Source organism: Aspergillus brasiliensis (genome assembly GCF_001889945.1).
Source record: "Aspergillus brasiliensis CBS 101740 unplaced genomic scaffold ASPBRscaffold_17, whole genome shotgun sequence".
Lineage (NCBI taxonomy): Eukaryota > Fungi > Ascomycota > Eurotiomycetes > Eurotiales > Aspergillaceae > Aspergillus > Aspergillus brasiliensis.
The window spans coordinates 80,664-95,247 of record NW_027137458.1 but is presented as its reverse complement, the minus strand read 5'-3'; the positions used below and the strand labels follow the sequence as shown (position 1 = coordinate 95,247).

The following is a 14,584-nucleotide window of genomic DNA, read 5'->3' as shown; positions in this document are numbered from 1 at the left end:
TCTATCGAACGATCTATTTACACTTCACTTCTAGCCAGCCTTGCGCACCTGCACCCGCCTCATCTTCCGCTGCTTTTGTATCATCTCCCTACTGTAAACTCGCTAGCTTCGACCGTGCCCGAATTTTCTTCCCCATCTTGAAGAAAACAAATGGAATCAATGCCAATACTGAGGCTGCCAACGCTAGAATCAGACCTGCATACTGACTCCCCACATTATGGAAAAACTGCGACGCAAACAGTGGCGACACCGCGCCCAGCGTGTTTCTCAATAACCCCTGTCCGGCGATCGCGGACGAAGAATTCTCCCCGTAGCAATCCGAGGTAAAGCTGTAGGTGGACTCGAAAATGAAGAAGATGCCCACCGCGATTGGGGCCAGCGCAATGGCTGGCCCGACCCAGCTTACAAAGCCGTATTGGGTGAAGCTGTAAATAAAGAGGCCCACGGGAAGCCAGATGGCCCCAAACATGGCGCCGTACAGGCGGGATTCGGGGACAGGTTCGCGGTCCTCAGCATCCATAAGGGCTTTGTATTTGCGGTTTTGAAAGTAGTTGGCTGCGAAGCCGATGGTTGTGCCAAGGCATAGAGAGATATATGGGAGGCCAGCGATTCCTTCGCTCCAGCCGTGGTTCTCCTGGAAGGTGATGGGGATCGCAGAGAGGAAGAGGAAGGTCACGAACCAGGCGAATCCAATCCAGATTCCAAAGGCAAGGACGACGGGCTCGGTCACGAGCATGCGGACTGCTTTGACGGAAGAACTGTGCAGTCTCTGCTTGAGGTTGGGCGCTTCGAGCTCACTTTCGCACCTGTACCGCGCATCCCCGGTGTTCTGGCGGAGTAATTTGGCTCTTTTCTCCAGTAGAGCGCTGCCGCGCGTTTCCCGGAGGAAGATCGCCACCAGTAGGACGAGTGGGATATTCGCCAACCCCTGGATCCCCTCAATCCATCTCCACCCGAGGGTCTCATCGATGAACCCTGCGTAGATCGGGGCTGCCACGGTACCCAGGATAGCGATATATGAGAAACTGGCCATGGGTAGAGCCCGCTCATCCGGTAGATACATATCGCTGAACGTGCCCCCCACCAGAATCGTCCCCACGGACCCAAAAAGACCCAGGAGCGCCCGACACACCAGGATTGTGGCGATGGTTTTACCCAGGGCTAATCCAATAAACATCACAGAGAACAGAATATAAGCACCCACATAGATAACCCGTCTCCCGACCAACTCGCAAAAGGGCGCCAAAAACATCGGCGCAATAGCACATACGATATTAAACGTGAACAGGCCTAGCTGACCCAGCTCCGTCGAGACGCCCAGGTCCCTGCACATACGTGTAATTCCGGAGCTATAGGCTGTCGTAGCAAGACCAATGAACAACGTCATGAGGCAGAGCAGGGCAGAGATGAAGTGCTTTTTCGCCGGCCGCCAGTTAAACGGGTTCTCCGGGTCGTCTTCCAAAAATGTCAACACTAGCACTTCCTCTTCTCTCGCCTCGTCTAGGTATCGGGGTATTAGTGCGGTAGGAGGGAAATCGAAGTCGACTTCTTGGGGTTCGCCCAGGGAGAGGGTGTAGGGCGCTAAATTCTCTGATTCTTCGCGGAAGCGTCCGCCCACGATCCATCTCTTGGTAGCGCCGGCGTCAACCAGATGACCTGTGTCCTTGCCAGACAATGAGGGTGAGGTGGACATTTTAGTCTGAATCAAAGTCGGAGTGAGGATGGGGACCTTTGTAAGTGGGTTGAGATATCCTTAGAATGCAAATGTTCCGCCTCAGAGAAAACTCGAGGAGGACAAGCATTTTATACTGGAGCCATTGAAGGCCATGACAAGTACCAGACTCCCCCACTCGTCGAAAGTAAGAATACTGGAATACAGAATTAAAAAAAAGTTACCTTGATGGCAACAATAAGTCACAGGACTCGGTTGGTCTAGGGAGTACATGCAGCTGTACGCATTCCATGGAATAACTACCCTGATTTACCCAGGTGCTGGTAACCCACTCCCGATTAGAATGGACTTCGCGAATAACTCGGGATATCTCCGCTTCAGAGCTGCCTAAAATTGCAGTCCTAACGGACAGCCATCCTCTAAGGTTAACGTAGTCCCCATCCGAACCAGCCACGGGTCGGCCACCCAAGCAGTACCATATGCAAGACATCTTTTTAAGATTGACATATATCAGACATTGTAATACCTAATAAGTTGTAAAAGAATATACGGTTATACTAGATACTAAAATATTCATTAGAATCTTTATAGGATTTTCTGATCATTACCCATATGATAGTAGCTTGAAGATTTGTACGCCATTTTTATTGAATTGAGTACAGTTTAAAATGAAGGGAAAAAAATGATAATATTATAATATTATTTATACAATCGCTATATTTTATCTCGGTCGCCGTAATCCTGTGGTGGCTGAGATATCTCAACATGAAACGTTCTGTACGGTACTGCATGGTGGCCGACCCGGGCAGGTGGCCGGTTCAGATGGGAACTACGTTAACTAGTTAGTCAGTGTTTGTCAGCAAATACAAAGTCTCCCTCGAAGCGTAACTGTGGAGATTGACCGTTAGATACGTGATTACCCCTGTTGCCAGATTCGGTCGACAGTGGCGAATGGCGCAAGCCGGCGAAGGCAAAGGCAACGAAAATGAGAGGTGGTTGTGGCCATACTTGGCAGGGGAAGCAGAAGATGATCGGGCAAGCCGTGAGGAACCGAATCAAGTTCCGAATGCCGAGTGCCTCGACTTCGACTGGGCCAGGAGGACTCGACTAGTTCTTCGTCCAGACGTTCGCTACTTTAGAGAGAAATTACAGAAGATCAATATGCTATGTATAGGAAGATTATAAGTTTATCAATTTTAGGATCTAGAGTTATCATGGTTATGAGACTAGATTGTGATGCCGAGTGCAGAGTGCAACATAGAAGCACCTTTCTTGGTAGACCGTTTTAAACCAAGTCAATACTAAACCGTTCTGAGCTTGTCCCAGAACGAATCGCTCACCAGGCGAGTGCCTCCCACTGTTCACCGGTTGTCATCTAAAAAAGTGGATGCATTTGAAGTCTATTTAATGGAAAGGTCCCACTTACCGAATGGGTTCGGAGTCGAAGTTCGGCCGCGAGAGGATGGCCCGAACGCAACCACGGAAAGGGCATCCTTCCTATCCAGCGCGGATCTCAACAACTAGCAACCCCCTTCCTATTAGTTATCTACTTGCACCATAGATATCTGCTCTGATCCGCAGAAGGGCAATCGAAAGGACGGCCGACCGAGTTAACAAGCAAGGGCGGAACTCAGGAAACCGGCAAGACGACTGGGTGAAAAGGTCAACGCTCGGCTTTCGGATCATGCTGACCAGTGCAGCGGACTGGAAGCCACCACCTCATCCATGAATCCGGTCACGGCCTCGACACCGGCCACGAGCGCGTCGAGCGTGAACAATGTTGTAGGTAAGGAGGCAATGAGGATATATTTTCCCAGAGCGAACTGGAGGAGGAGATAGCAGAGATGGCATGCCAAGTAATGGGCTGGTCCACACACCTCTCGACCAGTAACACAACAAACCCGTTCTTTAAAGAGGATAAGGAGTGAGTCATCGTTGCATCCCGGCAGTCCCTTGTTTCCGGTTAAGGATTGGATTTGATCCCTTCTGGTAGTCCAGGCAAGTGATCTAGAACGCTTAGACAGAAACGCTGTGATACTTGTTGATTCAGTCATCAATACCGGAGAGTCTGTCTTGCACATGGCGTAGTATATCCGTGAGATCAGTACGGCCATACAGATTGTGCTAGTGGCTGGTGTGGTTCAGAAGTAGGCTGTATCTGTTCGCATTGGTGAGACGAAATGCAATATAATACGTTGGAGAGGCTCTACTAGCGGGAAGCAAGAACGCAGAGAAATATGAGTGTTGTATTGCTATCTAGGGGTTGCGCAGCGAGAGGCGCGTAGAAGGGGTTCCTGGTATGGTGCTGGCTAGTCACGTGACCAAGCCTTGTAGTATAACTGCTTTAATATAATAGGCTAATCTCTCTAATCGTAATCACTAATTAAAAAATAATTAATTATGGATTAGAGAAATGAAAGTTAAGGTTGAATAGTATTATATAATTATTTATAAATAAATATAGATGAGTATTCCATTGCTAAACTCCCAAATATATAATTATTTAAAGACAGATTATTGAGCACAAGAAATAGAATTATATAAATATAGGAATGAATATTCTTATATACTTTATTCTTTTTATACTAAGCTATATATCTTTTTATATACTATATATGATATATTCTATACCTATCTGTATGCCATCTCATATACTCCATGGATCATGTAATGCATAGCTGTTCCGGGCGCTGTTTGTTCCAACTAATATTCTACTAGATAAAAGTGATTGATTGCCTAAGTACTGTCTTTATCAGCGCTTTCTGCCGGCGAGTCCGCCTTACTAGTAGTTAACTAGCAGGGATCCGTAACAATTACTTGGCTAGTCAAGGAAACTCCTTATTCTACATGATGTAATTGGATGAGCCACTGAAGGGCAGGAAGAACGTATATTTCATAGACTATCTGGCCTGAATGGTTTGGCGCTATCTCTCAAAGATCTGGGACGTGGACCAGAAGCAGTGTATTCTGTCTGTTTGAGGAGCTGAGAAATACTTCTGTACAGTGCCTACTATAATTACCCGTTATCACAAGATATCCTGGAGGGTCCAGTTCATACTGCTTTTAAATTTATCTCAGAAATTAGCGTATTACCACAGTACTTCATTCGGAAGATGATAGTCTCACAAGGCACAGCCTTACACATGATCATAGTCATCTTTGCAAGGAAACCAATGATAGATCAAGAAAGAAAATGGCGTCAACATTTTGAGTCTTACTTCATATTGTAATATTCTAGACTGATACAGTGTAACATGAGCTTTACTGCGACTTCAGCGGGCCATACCAGTCCGCAAATCCCAGATCAAATCCCCACAATGGCGTATTCAAGCGTTGAGCCTTGCCTGTTGCCGCCAATGCATCAAGAACAGCCAGATCCTCCTTGGACAGGGGAATAACCTCTCTGTTACTGACAATGCGCTTCTCAGTCACTGATTTCGGCAGAACGACCACGCCCTTATTGACGTGGTAGCTGATGAGGATCGTGGCGGCCGAGACCCCATTCTTCTTTGCAATACGTTGGATCTCAGGGTCTGACATGATCGGAGCCCCTAGGAAGCAAGGATGTCAGTAACTAAGATAGAGCTCCCATTTTGGACATTATAGCGCGGACAATCACACTCACCGGTAGAACCAAGAGGGGAATACGCTTCGAGTAGTATACCAAGTTTATCGCAATACTCTCGGAGTTCATGCTGAGGGAGGAAAGGATGCAGCTCAACTTGGTTTACAGCCGGCACAACTGTCCATGTCTTGCGAAGCTCCTCCAGATAGGGAATGGACCAGTTGGCGAGTCCGATCGCCTTGACCTTACCAGCCTTGTACACTTCCTCCATCTGACGCCAGGTCTCATTCAGGTCCCAGGATCGGTCTACTGAGCGTGTGCCGTCCGGGTTGACCGGCAGAAGCTCGCTTGTCTCATTCTGTGTACCCGAAGTTAGTGGCGTATGTCCTAGGGCAGAAAACGAAATATATGTACTGCTCACAGGAACCAGCCGAACGGGCCAATGGATCAGCTGATAGAAAAGTTTGTCAGACCTAATACCATGCAAGATTTTGTATGATAGACACTCACATAAAGATCAAGATAGTCCGTGCCCAGACTATCCAGGGTTTTCTGTAGACCCTCCTTGACATTTGGGTGATGTGTGTTCCAAAGCTTACTGGTGATGAATATCTCTTGGCGAGGCACGCCGCTGTCCCTAATTCCCTGCCCAACCTCGTTCTCGTTGCCTGAAAATCTGTGTTATTATACCAGCGCTTGGGGATATGGCCTACCGTTATGAATGAGCTCACCGTAAATCCTCCGCAAGGGTTAGCGTGAACAGCAGGGATAGAAAGGACGGTAGGGCTTACAGTGCCGCATCAATGTGCCGGTATCCGTTCTTCAGGGCGAAGGCCACTGCCTTTGCCACCTCTCCAGGTTGAGACTTCCAGGTTCCTAAACACATTCCCCAAGTTAATGATCGCGCATCAACGTCATCAAAGCATTGCCACTCACCGAGGCCGATAGCCGGAATAAGCGCGCCGGTATTGAGCTTGAAGTGAGTGGGAAGAGACATCGTGAGATAGTTGTCTGGGGATGCAGAATGGCAAATGCAGGATTGTCAAGCAAGGAATGCCCATTAAAATGGCCTCCCGCCCATCGGACATAACCCACTGACATGGGGCGTGGGATTGTCGGCATACGATCGGAGATTGTGACGCTCCGGAGATAACCGTGCCCATCGGATATATTTTGACCTCGGTTGATGAGGAGTCTCATCCGACCCACCATCCCGCTAATAGGACTAAGTCCCATCAATAGGCAACCATAACCAGAAGGAAAATATCCCATAACATGTCGATGGGGGTGATATGCTTGTATGCTTGCACGCTGCGGAGGGTCAAAGCAAGATGGTTGAAATGTTGGTGTGATGTTGCATATGAAAATGGTCTGGCTTTCGGAATACCTCAGTGGTTTACGGACTTTCAGTAAATGTTGCTAGTTTGATCATTAAAACATACTCTGATCCTTCCACTATTAGTTGCATTTTTGTAATTGTGATTGCCTGTTGATGACTCCTTCGGAATAGCCTTGTTACCCTGTTGAACCTTGATGCCCGTGATGTAAAGGGTGGCGGAGGGTTTTATTCACTCGCTTTAGTTACTTGAAGCACAAAATCCACACATGGATGCTCCCATCGATCGAATAAACAGCTCGTTCCTTTCTCCTATATTTGTATAGGAAGGCAAGGCTAAAATCCAGTTTGGGCAAAACAGTGCCTGGAAGCTTGCTTCTGGGTAGATACAATCATTCAGTTTATTTACACCAATTCTACAAGGGTAAGAGGGTCAGATATGGCTGAGTTATGGATCTACGGATTTCGGTAAGTTCATTGCCTATCCGCTTATAACCATATGGCATGTTTTATACCACTTTCCAAACCCTCATTCAGACCAGCAACGAGCGTCCACTTGTCGCCTTTGTCCCCGGTTATTGCATAGACCTCCACGCCACCCCCTTCCTGTCCGACTACAACAACGTACTTGCCGTCGTCACTGAGCCGCATACCACGGATCACATCCAGATTGGTCCGTACATGCTTGATATTTTTGACCTTCCTGCCGTCATCGGAAAGTAAGATTATAGCGATCGCGTCTCCCGGTGGTAGGTCCTGAGGGACATTCTGGAGGTGTGGTTCGCGCTTCGCGATGTGCCGCTCCCAGCGATTGCTCACGTAGACGACGTTGGGGATAGAAGGATGGAGGCAAATCTCGGCAGAGTCCATCATGGTTTGATGATCTGGGTGAACTTCCGGGGGAATTATATTAGGTGCGAAGCCATCAATCGGCGGGATCGCTTCGGCCGGGGCGGTTGATACATCGAAAGCGATGACAGTGTGCGAGAGCTCTCCAATCACGTACATCATTTTCTCTATCCACTTCAGTCAGCTGGATATCAGATCTAGCGCTTCTCGAGCACCGGATGGGGGTAAGAGCATATACCATCTGGGGTCAATACGGCATGTCGAGGCCCTGTCCCAGGAGGACACTGTAGCCAACCGCAAACTGCAAGAGCCTGAACGCCGTCGCGCTGGAGTATCCACACTCTATCCGACCCCAGGTCAGGGGCGTATAGCAGGCCTTGCCTGTCTTCCAATATCTGATGTACGTGGCATTGTTGTTGTCGGCTTTTGTTAGGCCCATGTCCAGTTGACTGATAGGGAAACTTTGGTAGAATTTCCGTCCGGGGGACGTCTTGGAGCATTATTTTGCCATTTTCAACTATTGAAATAGGGTAAAGGGCAATAGACCCCCCCAAATACTAGATAGAGTAAGTATAAGCACCCATACGTACACCGAAACGACACGTTTGATTGAACTCACAGTGCCAAGGGCCAGGGCAGAATTGTCGCGCAACTTGGTGACTATAATGACAATCAACAGATTAACGACAGTCCGATACACGAACTGGGGAAGACGCTTACAGTGACCCGGCGCCCCAAGGGTGGGAAGCTGACTGAGAATCGTACAAGCCCCCTTTTCGTGATCAATTTCAAAGCTGTACAATAGACCCGACTCGTCCCCCTCGGACAGGCCGACAAGCTGATCAAGGTCCCTTTGCGACGACAAACGTTCCACCCAGGAAGCATTGTAGGGGGCAGCATAATTAGCGAGAATGCTCAATTCCCTTGTATCGAGGTCGAGTGTAAGCGTGGTGAAGTCGGCTCTATCGCCTGATAACAATAGCCTGTACTGCATAGCGTTCCAAGCGGGCGGGGAGGAGACTGGTGAAATCGATCAAAGTTCAATTAGGTGCTAGCAAAGAGCTCCTCTCGTCAAGTACTGCAAGGAGCCTTGGAATGACCTCCTCGAGCATGATCAAGAATTCAAGAATGAAGCCATACTTACGCCGGTGATCAATGATCACGTGCATCGGCGGGAGGGAGCAGTTGGACAGAATGTCCGATCGGCTTCACTCCAGGAATTAAGTCCGATGTCAGTCATCGGATTTAATCCGCGTGCCAACCAGACGGAGATATATATTGTAGAAACAATTGAGTTCATGGGTGGGGACGATTGTGAGGACGGAGGCTCTGATGGCGCAGTTACTGCGTAGCATCGAGTGTGGGTTTGACAGGCCTGCTCCGGGGAAATTCGGTTCTGGGGATATGCGGGGACCCCACGGACGGTATCACGGAGCCACAGCATTTACATATTCTTCAGGGCACAGTAGCATGTCTGTGGGCGACTGAAGGTGAAGTTTCATACTATCTGGAAAGGGATCAGTCGAAAGTAGTCCCGTTTAATGGGAGTCGCGACGGATGGTCCAGTGATTAATCAAACCCTTTATCATTGGGATCATGATTTGTGAGGCCTAGTTTGACACTGTAGCCCTGTTGCGAAGGCCGTTGGGAGGGTGAACTGTCTCAAGGCCACACCGACAGCTGAAGATGGAAGGTTCATTGGTTCTTGAGATGGACCATTCTTAACACCCCCAGCGGTGTCTTCCGTAGCTCTGCCAAATTCCATTTCCTCATACATTCACGGGTCGCCCTGCTGTGCCGAAAGTGTCCATAGTGCGTACAATTCCGCTCGTCCGGGTTATAGACGGCATCGGGAGATGAGGGCTTTCGCCGAAGTACCTAAAGGGACACGGCACTAGCGATCCCCGGAAGTTGTCCGAGGCCAGGCCAAAGTGACATGTCCGGTGCGCATGTCATTGTCGTGAGCCTATCCAGTGGCGGTGGATTTGATTGGTGCGGCATACACAATTTCCGCCTGGAGAATGCAGCGCGGGCCGGGGTAGCCCCAGTCAAGTTCTCTCTGCCCCCAGGGCTACTTAAGTGCCGTTTCCTGCTCCCTGATGATGGTAAATCAGTGAAGCTCCGGGCCCGGAAAATCACATCCATACTCATTGCAATGCGTCGACAACCGAAAGAAGATGACGCCACGGTGGAGCATGATGAGAGGACCATGGGTGGTGTCGACGTTCAGGATATGTTGCCCTCATATGGTCCGGATGGCATCAGAGGGCTGTTTAGCTCGGGGTATGTCTTTGGAGCGGCTTGCCTTGCTTCCTTGGGCGGGTTTAGCTTTGGGTATGACCAAGGAGTTATATCCGTTATCAATGTCATGCCACAATTTCACGCAGCCATCCCGCAGGCGAAGAGTGACTTTGGCAAAGGGTTCATGACAGGCATGTTGCTCCTCGGTGCATTCGTTGGTTGCATCTTCATGCCCTATGTTGCGGATAAGATCTCCAGAAAATGGGCCCTCACGGTGGTCGTTATCATCTTCGACATCGGGGCCATTATTCAGACCTCGGCCCAAAGTTACGGCATGTTGGTGGCCGGAAGGGCGATTGGCGGTATTGGGGTTGGCACACTGGCCATGGTACGTATGAAGGTCAGATCAAAGCGAAAGGGACTCACTAATACCATGGGATTATCAGGGGGCACCACTGTACATATCGGAGATTTCGCCGCCGAACTTGCGAGGGACACTCTTGGTCCTTGAATCCATTTGCCTGGTGTCAGGATCAGTAATAGCGTACTGGATAACGTTCGGCATGCGATTAGTGAACAGTGAAGCGTCATTCCGCGTGCCCTTTGGATTACAGATGATCAGTGCAACTCTGGTCGGAGTCGGTATCCATTTCTTTCCCTACTCGCCGCGATGGCTGGCTCTCGTTGACCGGCAAGAGGACTGTCTCCAGAGTCTGAGTAGGTTGCGCAACTTGCCTTTGAGAGACCCAAAAGTCCAGGCTGAATTCAACGCCATCGTTAATGAGGTCAAACACCAGAAACACATGGAAGAACAGCTGCGTCCGGGAGTGACAGGCATCAAACGGGAGGCCTTGATATGGATGGACCTTTTCAACCGGCAAACCTGGAAAAGAACGGCAGTCGGTGTCGGCGTAGGCTTTTTCCAACAATTTTCCGGAGTCAATGCATTTATCTACTACGCTCCGACACTCTTCACTTCAATAGGGCAAAAGGGAGAGATGTCGTTGATCTTGTCGGGGATATTCAATACCCTTCAGCTTCTCACCGTCCTGGTCTGTTTCCTAACCATCGACAAGATCGGTCGGCGCCCCTTGGCGATATTGGGGGGTTTTCTGATGGGAGCCTGCTATATCGTCATTGCTGTGTTGATGGCTCTTTATGGGCCGGATTGGTCCAATCCATCGGCGGGTTGGGCATGTGTGGCGATGGCCTTTCTTTACATCCTGGTCTACGGGAACACATACTCGCCTTTAGGCTGGGCCCTGCCTTCCGAGGTCTTCCCTAATGCACTTCGCTCAAAAGGGGTTGCGTTATCAACTTGTGTCAATTGGCTGTCCAATTTCATTGTTGGTGTTGTGACTCCAGCGATGATGGCCAATATCGGTTATGGCACATATGTCTTCTTCGCCCTGTGCTGCGTTCTTGCAGGCACGTGGGCCTTTTTCTTGGTCCCTGAGACGACCGGAAAGACGCTGGAGCAGATTGATGAGGTATTCGGTAATGTTAACAAGCAGGTAGATTGTGAGATTACTTTCCAAGCGTCTGGAGAGGACAGGAGGCTCGACGTGTGACTAGCAAAAATGGCATGTTGAGACCGTACATTACAAACTGAGCTCATGATAACTTGGTCAGAAGGAGCAAATCAGAAATTGTGCCTCAAAAATCAGCTTTCCTGTAGAACCTGGTATTGGAGAAAATACCTCGTTTCCACCTTGTCCTCTAAGCTAAGATGTTATTGTACCCTATCGGACTTGCCAATGTTTATTTTGGGTCGAGAACCACCGAAATAGCGTAGCCGAAGCTCCATGTGCACTGTCAACACTAGGTGGCGTTAGACACTGGCAATGTCTATCTAAGTTCACTGTTTATTTCTTTCTTTCCTCCTTATCGTCTCCAAGTTCATAGGCGGCCAAAAAACCGAACTGTTGATAGGCTGGGAACGGCGGCTTGTAAGATAAAATCGGTCAGCCTGCATAACAAGTGGCATTCATATTTTTATGCGATTACATAGGTTATGGAGAAACCAAGTACGAAGAGTCAAAGATTCTCTGAACTATGCGGGAGATGATAGTCATAATATGGAGAGGCCAAAAGCAAGATTGAAGTCGATGGCACAGACACTAGCAGCCGATCTAGCCGAGACGTTCGATGCAGACGGTGATTTACTGGGCCAGCTCATGGCATTAACTAATTCACATCACATATATCACTTGCCTGATGCGGACTGTTTGTATAATACTATCTAAGGAAGTGTCCATTTAACCCCCCAAATAGGAGGGCATCGTGAACTTGTTCACATTATGCTTACAAGAGTAGTTTTTCTCATCTCCCCGATTCAGTGTGGGTAGACCATTTTTAGTGGGAGGCTAACCTAGGCTAACCTTTACTTGGTGCATGTGTAGTGCACCCGTCTGCCTCCGACGCGCCCGAAGTCCCAATCCAATCTCAGACTTGCCGAGGGTGCCGGGATTCCTTGAGGACTGCAGAGATATCCGGTAACTAAGCCTTGTATTGACATCTTCTGAATATGCAATCTGGGCTGAACCACTCCTCTACAAATCCTTCTCAACACCAAACCACGCAGCTCAGGTGAATATTAATTTTTCTGAGTGCCGCATATCCTCCATGCCCGAAATAGACTGCGGCAAGATGCCTATCACAAGCCTGCCTTTAGAGATATTGACTCATATCTGTGAGCATCTAGAGCCCCAAGAGTGGGGTGCGCTTAGGATCACTTGCCACCAGATGCATCGCAATACACTGGAGGCCTATGCGACGCGCTTCTTCAAAAGTCTCTCACTTCTTCTCACTCGCGAAGGCCTCGACCATCTCCAGGAGGTTGCAGCAAGTGGGACCCTTCGGCGTTGGGTTCAGGAAATTTGGATCATTCCGAATTTGTTTGAGGGGTGGCCACAGAAGGACAAGGAAACTTATAAATATCTGGGATTGGCAGGGAGGAGACAGAGGAGAATATTACGAATGATGCGCGGTGAAAAGGAGGAGCCAACATCAACCAATGCTGAGGCTGAGCTGGACGCTCTATTTACCGCTTACGAAGCTACATTGGCAGAGCACCGTGCTATCCTCGACTCCGAACTGTTCGGGGTCCTTGAAACATGCCTGCCGCGCCTCGAGAACGTCACTACAGTCGGATTACGGTCTTACCCCATTGAATACCTTCTCTTGAAAGCAGACTATCGCTCATTTCGCTGCCTTGGCTTACGTGAATTGAAGAAGTTCAACACCGATGATATACGGGTTCATTTAACATGGGCAAGTTTTCGCAAGGGTATGTTGTCCATAGCTCTGGGTTTGGCAATCTCGCAAGCGCTCCATGCCATAATCAAATCCAACCGGAAGCTTCAATCTCTTCATACGTGCGGCAATTACGCTTGTGGGGTGAATCTGGGTTCCTTGACATTGCCAGAGTCAAGGTATAATTTACTGTTACCACTCTTAAGCGATCTGACGAACCTCCATATGTGTATTCGCATTAAGGATCAAGAAGAAGACATATTCGACGAGGACACCTTCAAACGTCTTCTCGATATCCTGGTCACAGTCGCACCCAAACTGAAGAGTCTGACCTTTGGACAATGGAACCCCTGGGAAGAATTATCCCCCATGTACTTTCAGGATCTCTCCGAGAAGATCCGGTTTTCCCAGCTAGAGGAAGTTCAGCTCCATTGGATCGAGGTGACAGTGGATACTCTCAGAAAATTCCTTCACACAGCAGCGCCAACCTTGAAACGTCTGCGTATGAGCATGGTCAGCTTGACTGATCCAATAATTGCAGCACGAGATCCAGGGCCCATCACCGAAGAGAGAAGTAGTTGGGGATCTTCATTGTCCACTGCAGTGACAAACGAGATCAAGCAGCTCTGGATGCGGACCTTTGAATTCTTGGCAGATAATCTAAAGTTGCAGTTTGTCCAGTTTTCGAAACTTGGTTACCGTGGAAGAGAGATCAAGTTGCAAGACGACTTATACATGGAACGCGGACAACCGGATGCGCCGCCGGATTCATGCACACAGCCTTCTATCGACCTGAAAGATATCTATTCTAATCCGAAGGGTAGCCATCTGTTAGATTTCTACTTTGATGCTGGGCGAGCGAGCATACCACTCAAACGATGGATCATGCAGCTTCAAATGGAAATGTGCAACCCCTTAGACAGTGGACCTTGCCGACTCCCAGGGACCAGCGGTATGAGCTTCAACCGGGAAGGGATGAGGACCATTATTAGTAGCTATCCAGCGGGACATGTGCCATTGAATCCTCCCCAAAGACAGATGGCGATTTCTAGATTTGCTGCATAAGCAAGAATACGATCAAGCATGATGCTAGTATTATATATCTGCCCTTTTGATCCTAAAACATATATTCCGTGGCATTACAACTTAGGTTACAAGACGAACAACCTCGGTTCCATCCAAAGACAGCCCGTGGTTCCCGATGTAATAGCTACAATATTGCAACGATCAATCACCGCTTTCAGAAGGGAGGTGGGCAACGCATGCATAATCCCTTCTAATTTCTCATTCTGTAGCGAGGTGCTCTTCATTATCTTTGGAAAATATCATCTCTTCTGTACACTCATGATAAGTTGCTCCGCGGTCGGAGATGTTGCGAGTTCGGGATCTTCATTAGAAGTCAAACGATCAACCACCACAATGAATCTACAATCCTCGTACTTGGAAGGAAATATCTTTCGTAGAGAAGTAGCGTTAACACCGTAGGAATATATTGAACGCAACAAGGGGCAGGCCTCTGTTTGTCTCTTAACCCTCTATAATCGGATCAATCAACAAACGCACGTCTTTCATCTTATCAGGGGACAGGATAGATAAGAAAGTAGCATGTACATCCACTTCGGCAAATACGATGATATGCCTCTGTCTCAGCATAACTTTGGACCAT

General features: G+C 48.6%; 5 protein-coding genes across 5 annotated transcripts; 2 read left to right on the top strand and 3 right to left on the bottom strand.

Annotated features, from left to right (window-relative positions):
- Nucleotides 1-88: 88 nt before the first annotated feature.
- Nucleotides 89-1,693, bottom strand: ASPBRDRAFT_200250 (uncharacterized protein; the record flags this gene model as incomplete). The annotated part of the gene is made up of 1 exon (XM_067621412.1): nucleotides 89-1,693. The coding sequence occupies one exon, from the start codon at nucleotides 1,691-1,693 to the stop codon at nucleotides 89-91; it is 1,605 nt and encodes a 534-aa protein (XP_067474329.1).
- Nucleotides 1,694-4,867: 3,174 nt separating this feature from the next.
- On the bottom strand, nucleotides 4,868-6,246 carry ASPBRDRAFT_48107 (putative glycerol dehydrogenase (GCY1)). Its single transcript, XM_067626021.1, has 7 exons — nucleotides 6,174-6,246; nucleotides 6,029-6,113; nucleotides 5,969-5,976; nucleotides 5,748-5,905; nucleotides 5,659-5,688; nucleotides 5,298-5,595; nucleotides 4,868-5,223 (listed from the first exon to the last, which is right to left on the bottom strand). The coding sequence occupies exons 1-7, from the start codon at nucleotides 6,232-6,234 to the stop codon at nucleotides 4,934-4,936; spliced, it is 930 nt and encodes a 309-aa protein (XP_067474328.1). The 5' UTR covers nucleotides 6,235-6,246; the 3' UTR covers nucleotides 4,868-4,933.
- An 816-nt stretch (nucleotides 6,247-7,062) lies between these two features.
- On the bottom strand, nucleotides 7,063-8,591 carry ASPBRDRAFT_69169 (uncharacterized protein; the record flags this gene model as incomplete). Its single annotated transcript, XM_067629026.1, has 5 exons — nucleotides 7,063-7,589; nucleotides 7,661-7,979; nucleotides 8,042-8,082; nucleotides 8,143-8,442; nucleotides 8,567-8,591. The coding sequence occupies 5 exons, from the start codon at nucleotides 8,589-8,591 to the stop codon at nucleotides 7,063-7,065; spliced, it is 1,212 nt and encodes a 403-aa protein (XP_067474327.1).
- A 923-nt stretch (nucleotides 8,592-9,514) lies between these two features.
- On the top strand, nucleotides 9,515-11,372 carry ASPBRDRAFT_161973 (sugar porter family MFS transporter). The gene is made up of 2 exons (XM_067619497.1): nucleotides 9,515-10,051; nucleotides 10,110-11,372. Exons 1-2 carry the CDS (start codon nucleotides 9,578-9,580, stop codon nucleotides 11,232-11,234), a joined length of 1,599 nt encoding a protein of 532 aa, XP_067474326.1. The 5' UTR covers nucleotides 9,515-9,577; the 3' UTR covers nucleotides 11,235-11,372.
- Nucleotides 11,373-12,251: 879 nt separating this feature from the next.
- ASPBRDRAFT_48104 (F-box protein) lies at nucleotides 12,252-14,021 on the top strand. Its single transcript, XM_067626020.1, has one exon. It carries the CDS (start codon nucleotides 12,289-12,291, stop codon nucleotides 13,981-13,983), a length of 1,695 nt encoding a protein of 564 aa, XP_067474325.1. The 5' UTR covers nucleotides 12,252-12,288; the 3' UTR covers nucleotides 13,984-14,021.
- The last annotated feature ends 563 nt before the right edge of the window (nucleotides 14,022-14,584 follow it).